Source organism: Scyliorhinus torazame, chromosome 15 (assembly GCF_047496885.1).
Source record: "Scyliorhinus torazame isolate Kashiwa2021f chromosome 15, sScyTor2.1, whole genome shotgun sequence".
NCBI classification, from domain to species: Eukaryota; Metazoa; Chordata; class Chondrichthyes; order Carcharhiniformes; family Scyliorhinidae; genus Scyliorhinus; species Scyliorhinus torazame.
Genome location: NC_092721.1, coordinates 203,041,474 through 203,058,060, shown reverse-complemented (window position 1 = coordinate 203,058,060; position 16,587 = coordinate 203,041,474). Strand labels below are relative to the sequence as shown.

At 50.7% G+C, this 16,587-nt stretch overlaps 1 protein-coding gene across 14 annotated transcripts in view; it reads left to right on the top strand.

Moving 5' to 3' along the window:
* pde2a (phosphodiesterase 2A) overlaps positions 1-16,587 on the top strand; it is a 698,440-nt gene that overhangs the window by 373,670 nt on the left and 308,183 nt on the right. For all 14 annotated transcript variants that reach the window (XM_072477464.1, XM_072477463.1, XM_072477456.1 and 11 more), the window contains one exon: positions 8,849-8,990. In XM_072477464.1, the coding sequence (XP_072333565.1) occupies positions 8,849-8,990 (142 nt within the window). The remainder of the gene's footprint in view (positions 1-8,848; positions 8,991-16,587) is intronic.

Below are 16,587 nucleotides of genomic sequence, written 5' to 3'. Positions count from 1 at the left end.
ACTGGCTAGCCTACCTTCATATTTGCTCCTCTCTTTCCTTATTTCTCTCTTTGTTATCCTCTGTTTTTGTAGCCTTCCCAATCTTCTTACTTCCCATTACAATTTGCCACATTATAGGCTTTCTCTTTTGCTTTGATGCATTCCCTGACTTCCTTTGTCAGCCATGGCTGCCTAATCCCCCCTCTGATAACCTTTCTTTTCTTTGGGATGAACCTCTGTACTGTGTCCTCAATTACTCCCAGAAACTCCTGCCATTGCTGTTCTACTGTCTTTCCCACCAGGCTCTGCTCCCAGTCGATTTTCGTCAGTTCCTCCCTCATGTCCCTGTAGTTACCATTATTTAACTGTAACACCTTTACATCTGATTCTACCTTCTTTCTTTCAAATTGCAGACTGAATTCTACCATATTATGAACTCTGCCTCCTAAGTGTTCCCTTACTTTAAGATCTTTAATCAAGTCAGGCTCATTACATAACACTAAGTCCAGAATGGCCTGTTCCCTCGTGGGCTCCATCACAAGCTGTTCCAAAAAGCCCTCTTGTAAACATTCAATGAATTCCCTTTCTTTGGGTCCACTGGCAACATTATTTACCCAGTCCACCTGCATATTGAAGTCCCCCATGATCACTGTGACCTTGCCTTTCTGACATGCCCTTTCTATTTTGTGGTGCATTTTGTGCCCCTGGTCCTGACCACTGTTAGGATGCCTGTACATAACTCCCATTATGTTTTTTTGCCTTTGTGGTTCCTCAACTCTACCCACACAGACTCCACATCATCTGACCCTATGTCGTTTAGTGCTATTGATTTAATTTAATTCCTAATTAACAAGGCAACCCCGCCCCCTCTGTCCACCTCTCTGTCTTTTCGATAGGTTGTGAATCCCTGGATGTTTAAATGCCAGTCCTGAACCCCCTGCAACCATGTCTCTGTGATGCCTACCACATCATACCTGCCAGTCGCAATCTGGGCCACAAGCTCACCTACCTTGTTCCGTACACTGCGCGCATTTAAATATAGCACCTTTAATTTTCTATTGACCGTCCCTTTTTGTTTTCTTAGTGTGGTGGACCTTGGTTTACTGAGCCTTTCCATACACGTGTCATATTTTGTGGGATGGGGACTATCATAACCTCTCCTAAGTTCTGTCTTTTCGTGCTTTTTTGTATTCCTAAGCAGCTACGCTTCCCACTGATTACTTCACCTCTTGGTTCCCTGACTTTCCCTTCCCCCCAATCTCTAGTTTAAAGTCCTATTCACCACCCTATTTACTCTTTTCGCCAGAACGCTGGTCCCAGCTCGGTTCAGGTGGAGACCATCCCAACGGTATAGGTCCCCCCGTCCCAAAACCGATGCCAGTGTCCCATGAAAAGGAACCCCTCTTTCCCACACCACTCTTTCAGCCACGTGTTAACTTCCCTTATTCTTGCCTCCCTATGCCAATTTGCACGTGGCTCGGGCAGTAATCCAGAGATTATGACCCTTGAGGACCTGTTTTTTAATTTGAATCCTAGCTCTTTATAATCTCTAAACAGGTCCTCTTTCCTAGACTTGCCTATGTTGTTGGTACCGACATGGACCACAATAACTGGATCCTCCCCCTCCCTCTCCAGTATCCTTTCAAGCCGGTCAGAGATGTCCCGCACCCTAGTACCGGGCAGGCAACATACCATGCGGGACTCTTTATCCTGCTCACAAAGGATACTGTCTATCCCCCCGAATAATAGAATGCCCTACAACTACAACTTGCCTATTTACTCCCTCCCCTTGAATGGCCTGCTGAACCATGGTGCCTTGGTCAGCTGACTCATCCTTCCTGCAGCCCTGTTCGCCATCCACACAGGGAGCAAGTGCCTCATACCTGTTGGACAGGGTCAAGGGCTGAGGCTCCTGAGTTCCTGACTGCTGGTTCCCGTTACCTGCCTGACAAGTCTTAGTAGAAGTTGTGCTACACTGGAGGCATTACCTGGCCGGCAGGAAATTCACTCTCCTCACGGCCAACGGTCGGTTGCCTTCATGTTCGATAATGCACAGCAGGGCAAGATTAAAAATGACAAGATCTTGCGGTGGAGGATAGAACTCACCACCTACAACTACGAGATCCTGTACCGTCCCGGGAAGCTAAACGAGCCTCCTGATGCCCTGTCCCGCGGCACTTGTGCCACTGCACAAGTGGACCGCCTCCGAGCCCTCCACGAGGACCTCTGCCACCCGGGGGTCACACGCTTTTTCCATTTTATCAAGACCCGCAACCTGCCCTGCTCCATCGAGGAGGTCAGGACAGTCACCAGGGAATCTGCGCGGAGTGCAAACCGCACTCCTGCCAGCCAGAGAGGGCGCACCTGATAAAGGCTTCCCGTCCCTTTGAACGCCTGAGTATGGATTTCAAAGGCCCCCTCCCCTCCACCGACCCCAACACATATTTCCTGAATGCGATTGACGAGTACTCCCGGTTCCCATTCGCCATCCCCTGCCCCGACATGACCGAAACCACCGTCATCAAGGCCCTCCAGGGTATCTTTACACTGTTCGGTTTACCCACCTACATACACAGTATAGGAGGTCCTCCTTTATGAGCGACGAACTGCTCAATTCCTGCTCAGCAAGGGCATCGCCTCGAGCAGGACGACCAGTTACAGCCCCCGGGGAAACGGGCAAGTAGAGCGGGAGAACGGAACGGTCTGGAAGACTGTTCTACTGGCCCTACGGTCCAGGAACCTCCCAGTCTCCCGCTGGCAGGAAGTCCTCCCGATGGCACTCCACTCCATCCGGTCGCTGCTCTGTACAACCACAAATCAGACACCTCATGAACGTCTCCTTGTTTTCCCCAGGAAGCCCTCTTCTGGGACCTCGCTCCCAACCTGGGTAGCGACACCCGGACCCATCCTGCTTCGGAAGCATGTGCGGGCGCACAAGTCAGACCCGTTGGTTGAGAGGGTCGACCTGCTGCATGCCAACCCCCAGTACGCCTACGTAGCGTTCCCTGACGGCCGCCAAGACACAGTCTCTCTTCGGGACCTGGCGCCCGCCGGAACCCCACGCGCACCCGAACCATTGCCCCAACCCCACCTCCCCCACAGCACCTCACTGGAGGGTCAGTACTCCCGCCACTCCTGCCTTAGCCCCAACCACCCACCGATGCCCTCTCCAGGCGCCCCCCACATGTGTCAACCTTTTGCCCCCACAGCGCCACCTAGGGGTGACGAAGCTGCCAGGGAGGACAAAACCACGCCCCCGGAGTCGCAACCGCCGGGACCCCCATCAGAATCAGCGCCGAAACCCAGACGCTCCAGAAGGACGACCAGGCCACCCGATCGACTGATTGCTGCACTGTGAACACTTTGTAAATATCCTCGACATCACGGTACCTCCATACCTGGTCATACCATGCTAAAGGCGACTATTAACGCTGGCCACCACCCCCGCTGGGCTCTTTTTTAACGGAGTGAATGTGGAGTACCAGGTATTGCGGTACCTAAGAGGCTGATGACCATTGGTTAGACCCAGGAGTCTACCATTGGCTGTTGTACGTAGCTCCGCCCTGAGAGGCGGAGTATAAGAAACGGTGCCGTCCCAGCAGCCTTCACTTTCTGTACCGAAGCTGCTGGGGAAGAGTTCTAGCAGATTAAAGCCTTCAGTTATGAAATCACTTCGTCTTGAGTGTAATTGATTGTGCATCAGAGTACAGTCCCAGTCTACTCAACCTCTCCTCGTAATCCAACCCCTTCAGCTCTGGGATTAACCTAGTGAATCTCCTCTGCACACCCTCCAGTGCCAGTTCGTCCTTTCTCAGGTAAGGAGACCAAAACTGAACACAATACTCCAGGTGTGGCCTCACTAACACCGTATACAATTGCAGCATAACTTCCCTAGTCTTGAACTCCATCCCTCCAGAAATGAAGGACAAAACTCCATTTGCCTTCTTAATCACCTGTTTACTACAGGCCTCCCAACAGCTAGCGGGAGATAGAGGAGCAGATAGGTAGACAGATTTTGGAAAGGAGTAAAAGCAACAGGGTTGTTGTGATGGGAGATTTCAACTTCCCCAATATTGACTGGGACTCACTTAGTGCTAGGGCTTGGACAGAGTTTGTAAGGAGCATCCAGGAGGGCTTCTTAAAACAGTGTGTAGGTAGTCCAACTAGGGAAGGGGCTGTACTGGACCTGGTATTGGGGAATGAGCCCGACCAGGTGGTAGAAGTTTCAGTAGGGGAGCATTTCGGGAACAGTGACCACAAGTTTTAAAGTGCTGGTGGCAAGGATAAGAGTGGTCCTAGGGTGAATGTGCTAAATTGGGGGAAGGCTAAGTATAACAATATTAGGCGGGAACTGAAGAACCTAAATTGGGGGAGGATGTTTGAGGGCAAATCAACATCCGACATGTGGGAGGCTTTCAAATGTCAGTTGAAAGGAATTCAGGACCGGCATGTTCCTGTGCGGAAGAAGGATAAATACAGCAAATTTCGGGAACCTTGGATAACGGGAGATATTGTAGGCCTCGTCAAAAAGAAAAAGGAGGCATTTGTCAGGGCTAGAAGGCTGGGAACAGACGAAGCCTGCGTGGAATATAAGGAAAGTAGGAAGGAACTTAAGCAAGGAGTCAGGAGGGCTAGAAGGGGTCTTGAAAAGTCATTGGCAAATAGGGTTAAGGAAAATCCCAAGGCTTTTTACACGTACATAAAAAGCAAGAGGGTAGCCAGGGAAAGGGTTGGCCCACTGAAGGATAGACAAGGGAATCTATGTGTGGAGCCAGAGGAAATGGGTGAGGCCCTAAATGAAGACTTTGCATCAGTATTCACCAAAGAGAAGGAATTGGTGGATGTTGAGTCTGGAGAAGGGTGTGTAGATAGCCTGGGTCACATTGAGATCCAAAAAGACGAGGGGCGAAATTCTCCGGTATTGGCGCGATGTCCGCCGACTGGCGCCCAAAACGGCGCAAATCAGTCGGGCATCGCGCCGCCCCGAAGGCGCGGAATGCTCCGCATCATGGGGGGCCAAGCCCCAACCTTAAGGGGCTAGGCCCGCGCCGGACGAATTTCCGCCTCGCCAGCTGGCGGGAAAGGCCTTTGGTGCCCCGCCAGCTGGCGCGGAAATGACATCTCCGGGCGGCACATGAGCGGGAGTGTTAGCGGCCGCTCACGGCATTCCCGCGCATGCGCAGTGGAGGGAGTCTCTTCCGCCTCCGCCATGGTGGAGACTGTGGCGAAAGCGGAAGGGAAGGAGTGCCCCCACGGCACAGGCCCGCCCGCGGATCGGTGGGCCCCGATCGCGGGCCAGGCCACCGTGGGGGCACCCCCTGGGGCCAGATCGCCCCGCGCCCCCCCCCAGGACCCCGGAGCCCGCCCGCGCCGCATTGTCCCGCCGGTAAGGTAGGTGGTTTAATCTACGCCGGCGGGACAGGCATTTTAGCAGCGGGACTTCGGCCCATCTGGGCCGGAGAATCGTGGCGGGGGGGGGGGGCCCGCCAACCGGCGTGGCGCGATTCCCAACGGCGCCAAATATCCGGTGCCGGAGAATTCGGCAACTGGCGGGGGCGGGATTCAAGCCAGCCCCCGCCGATTCTCCGACCCGGCGGGGGGTCGGAGAATCTCGCCCGAGATGTTGGGCATCTTGAAAAATATTAAGGTGATAAGTCCCCAGGGCCTGATGGGATCTACCCCAGAATACTGAAGTAGGCTGGAGAGGAAATTGCTGAGGCCTTGACAGAAATCTTTGGATCCTCACTGTCTTCAGGTGATGTCCCGGAGGACTGGAGAATAGCCAATGTTGTTCTTCTGTTTAAGAAGGGTAGCAAGGATAATCCAGGGAACTACAGGCCGGTGAGCCTTATTTCAGTGGTAGGGAAATTACTGGAGAGAATTCTTTGAGACAGGATCTACTCCCATTTGGAAGCAAATGGACGTATTAGTGAGAGGCAGCACTGTTTTGGGAAGGGGAGGCCGTGTCTCAGTAACTTGATAGAATTTTACGAAGACGTCACAAAGATGATTGATGCATGTAGGACAGTCGATATTGTCTATCTGGACTTCAGTTAGGCCTTTGGCAAGGTCCCTCATGGTAGACTAGTACAAAAGTTGAAGTCACATGGGATCAGGGGTGAGCTGGCAAGGTGGATACAGAACTGGCTAGGTCATAGAAGGCAGAGGGTAGCAATGGAAGGGTGCTTTTCTAATTGGAGGGCTGTGACCAGTGGTGTTCCGCCAGGGATCAGTGCTGGGACCTTTGCTTTTTGTAGTATATATAAATGATTTGGAGGAAAATGTAACTGGTCTGATTAGTAAGTTTGCAGACAACACAAAGGTTGGTGGAATTGCGGATAGCGATGAGGACTGTCAGAGGAGACAGCAGGATTTAGATTGTTTGGAGACTTGGGCGGAGAGATGGCAGATGGAGTTTAATCCGGACAAATGTGAGGTAATGCATTTTGGAAGGTCTAATGCAGGTAGGAAATATACAGTGAATGGTAGAACCCTCAAGAGTATCGAAAGTCAGAGAGATCTAGGTGTACAGGTCCACAGGTCATTGAAAGGGGCAACACAGGTGGAGAAGGTAGTCAAGAAGGCATACGGCATAGAATCATAGAATTTACAGTGCAGAAGGAGGCCATTCAGCCCATCGAGTCTACACCGGCTCTTGGAAAGAGCACCCTACCCAGGCCCACACTTCCACCCTATCCCCATAACCCAGTAACCCCACCCAACACCAAGGGCAATTTTGAACACTAAGGGCAATTTATCATGGCCAATCCACCTAACCTGCACATCTTTGGACTGTGGGAGGAAACCGGAGCACCCAGAGGAAACCCACGCACACACGGGGAGGATGTGCAGACTCCGCACAGACAGTGACCCAAGCCGGAATCGAACCAGGGACCCTGGAGCTGTGAAGCAATTATGCTATCCACAATGCTTGCCTTCATTGGCCGGGGCATTGAGTATAAGAATTGGCAAGTCATGTTGCAGCTGTATAGAAGCTTCGTTAGGCCACACTTGGAGTATAGTGTTCACTTCTGGTCGCCACACTACCAGGAGGATGTGGAGGCTTTAGAGAGGGTGCAGAAGAGATTTACCAGAATGTTGCCTGGTATGGAGGGCATTAGAAATGAGGAGCAGTTGAATAAAATCGGCTTGTTCTCACTGGAACGACGGAGGTTGAGGGACGACCTGATAGAGGTCTACAAAATTATGAGGGGCATAGACAGAGTGGATAGTCAGAGGCTTTTCCCCAGGGTAGAGGGGTCAATTACTAGGGGGCATAGGTTTAAGGTGAGAGGGGCAAGGTTTAGAGGAGATGTACGAGGCAAGTTTTTTACACAGAGGGTAGTGGGTGCCTGGAACTCGCTGCCGGAGGAGGTGGTGGAAGCAGGGACGATAGTGACATTTAAGGGGCATCTTGACAAATACATGAATAAGATGGGAATAGAGGGATACGGACCCAGGAAGTGTAGAAGATTGTAGTTTAGTCGGGCAGCTTGGTCGGCACGGGCTTGGAGGGCCGAAGGGCCTGTTCCAGTTCTGTACATTTCTTTGTTCTTTGGCAGACTGGTACAAAAGCTGAAGTCACATGGGATCAGGGGGGAGCTGGCAAGATGGATACAGAACTGGTTAGGTCATAGAAGGCAGAGAGTAGCAATGGAAGGATGCTTTTCTGATTGAAGGGCTGTTCCGCAAGGATCAGTGCTGGGACCTTCGCGGTTTGTAGTATATATAATTGATTTGGAGGAAAATGTAACTGGTCTGATTAGTAAGTTTGCAGACGACACAAAGGTTGGTGGAATTGCGGATAGCAATGAGGACTGTCAGAGGATACAGCAGGATTTAGATTGTTTGGAGACTTGGGCGGAGAGATGGCAGATGGAGTTTAATCCGGACAAATGTGAGGTAATGCATTTTGGAAGGTCTAATGCAGGTAGGGAATATACAGTGAATGGTAGAACCCGCAAGAGTATTGACAGTCAGAGAGATCTAGGTGTACAGGTCCACAGGTCAGTGAAAGGGGCAACACAGGTGGAGAAGGTAGTCAAGAAGACATACGGCATGCTTGCCTTCATTGGCCGGGGCATTGAGTATAAGAATTGTCAAGTCATGTTGCAGCTGGAGAACCTTAGTTGGGCCACACTTGGAGTATAGTGCTCAATTCTGGTTGCCACACTACCAGAAGGATGTGGAGGCTTTCGAGAGGGTGCATAGGAGATTTACCAGGATGTTGCCTGGTATGGAGGGCATTAGCTATCAGGAGTGGGTGAATGAACTCAGTTTGTTCTCACTGGAACGACAGAGGTTGAGGGGCGACCTGATAGAGGTCTACAAAATTATGAGGGGCATAGACAGAGTGGATAGTCAGAGGCTTTTCCCCAGGGTAGAGGGTCAATTACTAGGGGGCATAGGTTTAAGGTGCGAAGGGCAAGGTTTAGAGTAGATGTATGAGGCAAGTTTTTTACACAGAGGGTAGTGGGTGCCTGGAACTCGCTGCCGGAGGAGGTGGTGGAAGCAGGGACGATAGTGACATTTAAGGGGCATCTTGACAAATCCATGAATCGGATGGGAATAGAGGGATACGGACCCAGAAAGTGTAGAAGATTGTAGTTTAGTCGGGCAGCATGGTCGGCACGGGCTTGGAGGGCCGAAGGGCCTGTTCCTGTGCTGTATATTTCTTTGTTCTTTGTTCCGAGGCGGCCCACTAAATCCAATCCTGGTCCTCACCATGTGTAAAGCCAGACTCCTCGCTGGCCTGATTGAACACGAGCGCAGTTCAGGACAGCACAGTTATTACACCCTGTATCTTGCTGTGAGTTTTTATCAAGGACTCAGTCACTGATGATCTGTTTCGCCTCTTTCTCTGTGGCAGATTTCTGCGACCTGCAAGCGAGTCCAGGGCCTCCTTAACCCCCTCAGCTGGAGCCATGTCGGTTTACATCATAACTACACAGCGGATGCAGAGCCTCCAGACGCGTTCAGTGAGCTGGACCACAAGATTCTCAAGTTGTGTGGTATGTGCTGGGTGCTGGGTGGTAAGTGCTGTGTGGTATGTGCTGTGTGGTATGTGCTGTGTGGTATGTGCTGGGTGGTATGTGCTGTGTGGTATGTGCTGTGTGGTATGTGCTGTGTGGTATGTGCTGTGTGGTATGTGCTGGGTGCTGGGTGGTAAGTGCTGTGTGGTATGTGCTGTGTGGTATGTGCTGTGTGGTATGTGCTGGGTGGTATGTGCTGTGTGGTATGTGCTGTGTGGTATGTGCTGTGTGGTATGTGCTGTGTGGTATGTGCTGTGTGCTGTGTGGTATGTGCTGTGTGGTGTGTGCTGGGTGCTGTGTGGTATGTGCTGGGTGCTGTGTGGTATGAGCTGTGTGGTATGTGCTGTGTGGTATGTGCTGGGTGCTCTGTGGTATGTGCTGTGTGGTATGTGCTGGGTGCTGTGTGGTATGTGCTGGGTGCTGTGTGGTATGTGCTGTGTGGTATGTGCTGGGTGGTATGTGCTGTGTGGTATGTGCTGGGTGCTGTGTGGTATGTGCTGGGTGCTGTGTGGTATGTGCTGTGTGGTATGTGCTGTGTGGTATGTGCTGTGTGGTATGTGCTGTGTGGTATGTGCTGTGTGGTATGTGCTGTGTGGTATGTGCTGTGTGGTATGTGCTGTGTGGTATGTGCTGTGTGGTATGTGCTGTGTGGTATGTGCTGTGTGGTATGTGCTGTGTGGTATGTGCTGTGTGGTATGTGCTGTGTGGTATGTGCTGTGTGGTATGTGCTGTGTGGTATGTGCTGTGTGGTATGTGCTGTGTGGTATGTGCTGGGTGCTGTGTGGTATGTGCTGGGTGCTGTGGTATGTGCTGTGTGGTATGTGCTGTGTGGTATGTGCTGTGTGGTATGTGCTGTGTGGTATGTGCTGTGTGGTATGTGCTGTGTGGTATGTGCTGTGTGGTATGTGCTGTGTGGTATGTGCTGTGTGGTATGTGCTGTGTGGTATGTGCTGGGTGCTGGGTGGTATGTGCTGTGTGGTATGTGCTGTGTGGTATGTGCTGGGTGCTGTGTGGTATGTGCTGTGTGGTATGTGCTGTGTGGTATGTGCTGTGTGGTATGTGCTGGGTGCTGGGTGGTATGTGCTGTGTGGTATGTGCTGTGTGGTATGTGCTGTGTGGTATGTGCTGGGTGGTATGTGCTGTGTGGCATGTGCTGTGTGGTATGTGCTGTGTGGTATGTGCTGTGTGGTATGTGCTGTGTGCTGTGTGGTATGTGCTGTGTGGTATGTGCTGTGTGGTATGTGCTGTGTGGTATGTGCTGTGTGGTATGTGCTGTGTGGTATGTGCTGTGTGGTATGTGCTGTGTGGTATGTGCTGTGTGGTATGTGCTGGGTGCTGGGTGGTATGTGCTGTGTGGTATGTGCTGTGTGGTATGTGCTGTGTGGCATGTGCTGGGTGGTATGTGCTGTGTGGTATGTGCTGTGTGGTATGTGCTGGGTGCTGGGTGGTATGTGCTGTGTGGTATGTGCTGTGTGGTATGTGCTGTGTGGTATGTGCTGGGTGGTATGTGCTGTGTGGTATGTGCTGTGTGGTATGTGCTGTGTGGTATGTGCTGTGTGGTATGTGCTGTGTGCTGTGTGGTATGTGCTGTGTGGTATGTGCTGGGTACTGTGTGGTATGTGCTGGGTGGTATGTGTTGGGTGCTGGGTGGTATGTGCTGTGTGGTATGTGCTGTGTGGTATGTGCTGTGTGGTATGTGCTGGGTACTGTGGTATGTGCTGGGTGGTATGTGTTGGGTACTGTGTGGTATGTGCTGTGTGGTATGTGCTGGGTGCTGTGTGGTATGTGCTGTGTGGTATGTGCTGGGTGCTGGGTGGTATGTGCTGTGGTATGTGCTGTGTGGTATGTGCTGGGTGCTGTGTGGTATGTGCTGTGTGGTATGTGCTGTGTGGTATGTGCTTGGTGCTGTGTGGTATGTGCTGGGTGCTGTGTGGTATGTGCTGTGTGGTATGTGCTGTGTGGTATGTGCTGGGTGCTGTGTGGTATGTGCTGGGTGGTATGTGCTGTGTGGTATGTGCTGGGTGCTGTGTGGTATGTGCTGGGTGCTGTGTGGTATGTGCTGGGTGCTGGGTGGTATGTGCTGTGTGGTATGTGCTGTGTGGTATGTGCTGTGTGGTATGTGCTGTGTGGTATGTGCTGTGTGGTAATTGCTGTGTGGTATGTGCTGTGTGGTATGTGCTGTGTGGTATGTGCTGTGTGGTATGTGCTGTGTGGTATGTGCTGTGTGGTATGTGCTGTGTGGTATGTGCTGGGTGGTATGTGCTGTGTGGTATGTGCTGTGTGGTATGTGCTGTGTGGTATGTGCTGTGTGGTATGTGCTGGGTGCTGGGTGGTATGTGCTGTGTGGTATGTGCTGTGTGGTATGTGCTGGGTGCTGTGTGGTATGTGCTGTGTGGTATGTGCTGTGTGGTATGTGCTGTGTGGTATGTGCTGTGTGGTATGTGCTGTGTGGTATGTGCTGTGTGGTATGTGCTGTGTGGTATGTGCTGTGTGGTATGTGCTGGGTGCTGTGTGGTATGTGCTGTGTGGTATGTGCTGTGTGGTATGTGCTGTGTGGTATGTGCTGTGTGCTGTGTGGTATGTGCTGTGTGGTATGTGCTGTGTGGTATGTGCTGTGTGGTATGTGCTGGGTGCTGTGTGGTATGTGCTGTGTGGTATGTGCTGGGTGCTGTGTGGTATGTGCTGTGTGGTATGTGCTGTGTGGCATGTGCTGTGTGGTATGTGCTGGGTGCTGTGTGGTATGTGCTGTGTGGTATGTGCTGGGTGCTGTGTGGTATGTGCTGTGTGGTATGTGCTGTGTGGTATGTGCTGTGTGGTATGTGCTGGGTGCTGTGTGGTATGTGCTGTGTGGTATGTGCTGTGTGGTATGTGCTGTGTGGTATGTGCTGGGTGCTGTGTGGTATGTGCTGTGTGGTATGTGCTGGGTGCTGTGTGGTATGTGCTGTGTGGTATGTGCTGTGTGGTATGTGCTGTGTGGTATGTGCTGGGTGCTGTGTGGTATGTGCTGTGTGGTATGTGCTGTGTGGTATGTGCTGAGTGTTCTCTCCCTTGCCTCATGTGGAATAGGAACAAAGAAAAATTACAGCACAGGAACAGGCCCTTCGGCCCTCCAAGCCTGCGCCGATCCAGATCCTCTATCTAAAACTGTCGCCTATTTTCTAAGGATCTGTATCCCTCTGCTCCCTGCCCATTCATGTATCTGTCTAGATACATCTTAAATGACGCTATCGTGCCCGCCTCTACCACCTCCGCCAGCAATGCCTTCCAGGCACCCACCACCCTCTACGTAAAGAACTTTCCACGCATATCTCCCTTAAAACTTTTCCCCCCTCACCTTGAACTCGTGACCCCTAATAATTGAGGCCCCCACTTTGGGAAAAAGCTTCTTGCTCCACCCTGTCTATACCTCTCATGATTTTGTAGACCTCAATGAGGTCCCCCCTCAACCTCCGTCTTTCCAATGAAAATAATCCTAATCTACTCAACCTCTCTTCATAGCTAGCACCCTCCATACCAGGCAACATCCTGGTGAATCTCCTCTGCACCTTCTCCAAAGCACCCACATCCTTTTGGCAATGTGGCGACCAGAACTGCACGCAGTATTCCAAATGTGGCCGAACCAAAGTCTTATACAACTGTAACATGACCTGCCAACTCTTGTACTCAATACCCCTTCCGATGAAGGAAAACATGCCGTATGCCTTCTTGACCACTCTATCGATCTGTGCAGCCACCTTCAGGGTACAATGGACCTGAACACCCAGATCTCTCTGTACATCAATTTTCCCCAGGGCTTTTTCATTTACCGTATAGTTCGCTCTAGAATTGGATCTTCCAAAATGCATCACCTCGCATTTGCCTGGATTGAACTCCATCTGCCATTTCTCCACCCAACTCTCCAATCTATCTATATTCTGCTGTATTGTCTGACAGTCCCCTTCACTATTTGCTACTCCACCAATCTTAGTGTCATCTGCAAACTTGCTAATCAGACCATCTATACCTTCCTCCAGATCATTTATGTATATCACAAACAACAGTGGTCCCAGCACGGATCCCTGTGGAACACCACTGGTCACAGTTCTCCATTTTGAGAAACTCCCTTCCACTACTACTCTCTGTCTCCTGTTGCCCAGCCAGATCTTTATCCATCTAGCTAGTACACCCTGGACCCCATGAGACTTCACTTTTTCCATCAGCCTACCATGGGGAACCTTCTCAAATGCCTTACTGAAGTCCATGTATATAACATCTACAGCCCTTCCTTCATCAATCAACTTTGTCACTTCCTCAAAGAATTCTATTAAGTTGGTAAGACATGACCTTCCCTGCACAAAACCATGTTGCCTATCACTGATAAGGCCATTTTCTTCCAAATGGGAATAGATCCTATCCCTCAGTATCTTCTCCAGCAGCTTCCCTACCACTGACATCAGGCTCACCGGTCTATAATTACCTGGATTATCTCTGCTACCCTTCTTAAACAAGGGGACAACATTAGCAATTCTCCAGTCCTCCGGTACCTCACCCGTGTTCAAGGATGCTGCAAAGATATCTGTTAAGGCCCCAGCTATCTCCTCTCACTTCCCTCAGTAACCTGGGATAGATCCCATCCGGACCTGGGGACTTGTCCACTTTAATGCCTTTTAGAATACCCAACACATCCTCCCTCCTTATGCCGACTTGATCTAGAGTAATCAAACATCTATCCCTAACCGTCATGTCCCTCTCCTCGGTGAAAACCGATGCAAAGTACTCGTTAAGAATCTCACCCATTTTCTCTGACTCCACGCATAACTTTCCTCCTTTGTGGGCCAACCCTTTCTCTAGTTACTCTCTTGCTCCTTATATATGAATAAAAGGCTTTGTGATTTTCCTTAACCCTGTTTGCTAAAGATATTTCATGACCCCTTTTAGCCCTCTTGATTCCTTGTTTCAGATTGGTCCTACATTCCTGATATTCTTCCAAATCTTTGTCTGTTTTCAGTCGTTTAGACCTTATGTATGCTTCCTTTTTCCTCTTAGCGAGTCTCACAATTTCACCTGCCATCCATGGTTCCCTAATCTTGCCATTTCTATCCCTAATTTTCACAGGGACATGTCTGTCCTGCACTCTAATCAACCTCTCTTTAAAAGCCTCACACATATCAAATGTGGATTTACCTTCAAACAGCTGCTCCCAGTCCACATTCCCTAGCTCCTGCCGAATTTTGGTATCGTTGGCCTTCCCCCAATTTAGCACTCTTCCTTTAGGACCACTCTCGTCTTTGTCCATGAGTATTCTAAAACTTACGGAATTGTGATTGCTATTACCAAAGTAATCCCTGACTGAAACTTCAACCACCTGGCCGGGCTCATTCGCCAACACCAGGTCCAGTATGGCCCCTTCCCGAGTTGGACTATTTACACACTGCTCTAGAAAACCCTCCTGGATGCTCCTTACAAATTCTGCTCCATCTAGACCTCTGACAGTAAGTGTATCCCAGTCAATGTTGGGAAAATTAAAATCTCCTATCACCACCACCCTGTTGCTCCTACATCTTTCCATAATCCGTTTACATATTTGTACTTCTATCTCACGCTCGCTGTTGGGAGGTCTGTAGTGCAGCCCCAACATTGTTACCGCACCTTTCCTATTCCTGAGCTCTGCCCATATCGCCTCACTGCTCGAGTCCTCCATAGTGCCCTCCTTCAGCACAGCTGTGATATCCTCTCTGACCAGTAATGCAACTCTTCCACCCCTTTTACCTCCCTCTCTATCCCGCCTGAAGCATCGATATCCTGGGATATTTAGTTGCCAATCATGCCCTTCCCTCAACCAAGTCTCAGTAATAGCAATGACATCATACTCCCAGGTACTAATCCAAGCCCTAAGTTCATCATCTGCCTTACCTACTACACTTCTCACATTTAAACAAATGCACCTCAGACCACCAATCCCTTTGCGTTCATCATCTCTTCCCTGTCTACTCTTCCCCTTAGTCACGCTGACTTCATGATCTAGTTCCTGACAGGCTTTAGTTACTACCTCCTTACTGTCCACTAACCTCCTCATTTGGTTCCCATCCCCCTGCCAAATTAGTTTAAACCCTCCCCAACAGCGTTAGCAAAAGCTCCCCCAAGGACATTGGTTCCAGTCCGGCCCAGGTGTAGACCGTCCAATTTGTAGTAGTCCCACCTCCCCCAGAACCGGTCCCAATGTCCCAAAAATCTGAACCCCTCCCTCCTGCACCATGTCTCAAGCCACGCATTCATCCTGCCTATTCTTTCATTTCTACTCTGACTACACATGGCACTGGTAGCAATCCTGAGATTACTACCTCTGAGGTCCGACTTTTTAACTTGGCTCTTAACTCCCTAAATTCTGCTTGTAGGACCTCATCCTGTTTTTTACCTATATCATTGGTGCCTATATGGACCACGACAACTGGCTGTTCACCCTCCCCTTCAGAATGTTCTGCGGCCGATCTGAGACATCCCTGACCCGTGCACCTGGGAGGCAACATACCATTCGGGAGTCTCACTTTCGACCACAGAACCGCCTATCTACTCCCCTTACAATTGAATCCCCTATGACTATAGCCCTTCCACTCTTTTTCCCGCCCTTCTGTACAGCAGAGCCAGCCACGGTGCCATGAACCTGGCTACTGCTGTCTTCCCCTGGTGAGCCATCTCCCCCAACAGAATCCAAAACGGTATACCTGTTTTGGAGGGAGATGACCGCAGGGGACACCTGCACTGCCTTCCTGCTTTTTCTCTGCCTTTTGGTCACCCATTCCCTTTCTCCCTCAGCAATCCTAATCTGCGGTGTGACCAATTCACTACATGTGCTATCCACGACCTCCTCAGCATCGCGGATGCTCCAAAGTGAGTCCATCCCCAGCTCCAGAGCTGTCATGCGGTCTAAAAAGAGCTGCAACTGGACACACTTCGTGCACGTGAAGGAGCCAGGGACATCAGCCACGTCCCTGAGCTCCCACATTGAGCAAAAGGATCATAACACAGGTCTGAGATCTCCTGCCATTTTTAACTATCACTTGACACCAGCTGCTCCACAAACCATCTTCTGGATACAGTGGCCGCAATGCACTGATGCAAATTTTCCCCGTAACAGCCAATCAGCGGCTCCACTGTGCTGCCCTCTGCTGGATGCTTGCCTTCACTTGAACACGGAGGGTGTCTTGCTCAAGTACACCTTCTGGACACAGTGACCGCAATGCACTGATGCAAATGTTCCCCGCAACAGCCAATCAGCGGCTGCACTCTGCTGCCCTCTGCTGAATCATGGTTCTGGAAGAGCTCAGAGTGTTTGATGGGGCCAGTGTAAAGGGAGCTTTACTCTGTATCTAACCCCGTGCTGTACCTGTTCTGGGAGTGTTTGATGGAGACAGTGTAGAGGGAGCTTTACTCTGTATCTAACCCCGTGCTGTACCTGTCCTGGGAGTGTGTGATGGGGACAGTGTAGAGGGAGCTTTACTCTGTACCTGACCCCGTGCTGTTGCTGTATAGTGAAATAGAAATAGGAGCAGGAGTAGGCCATTCGGCCCATCGAGTGTGCTTCACCATTCCGTATGAT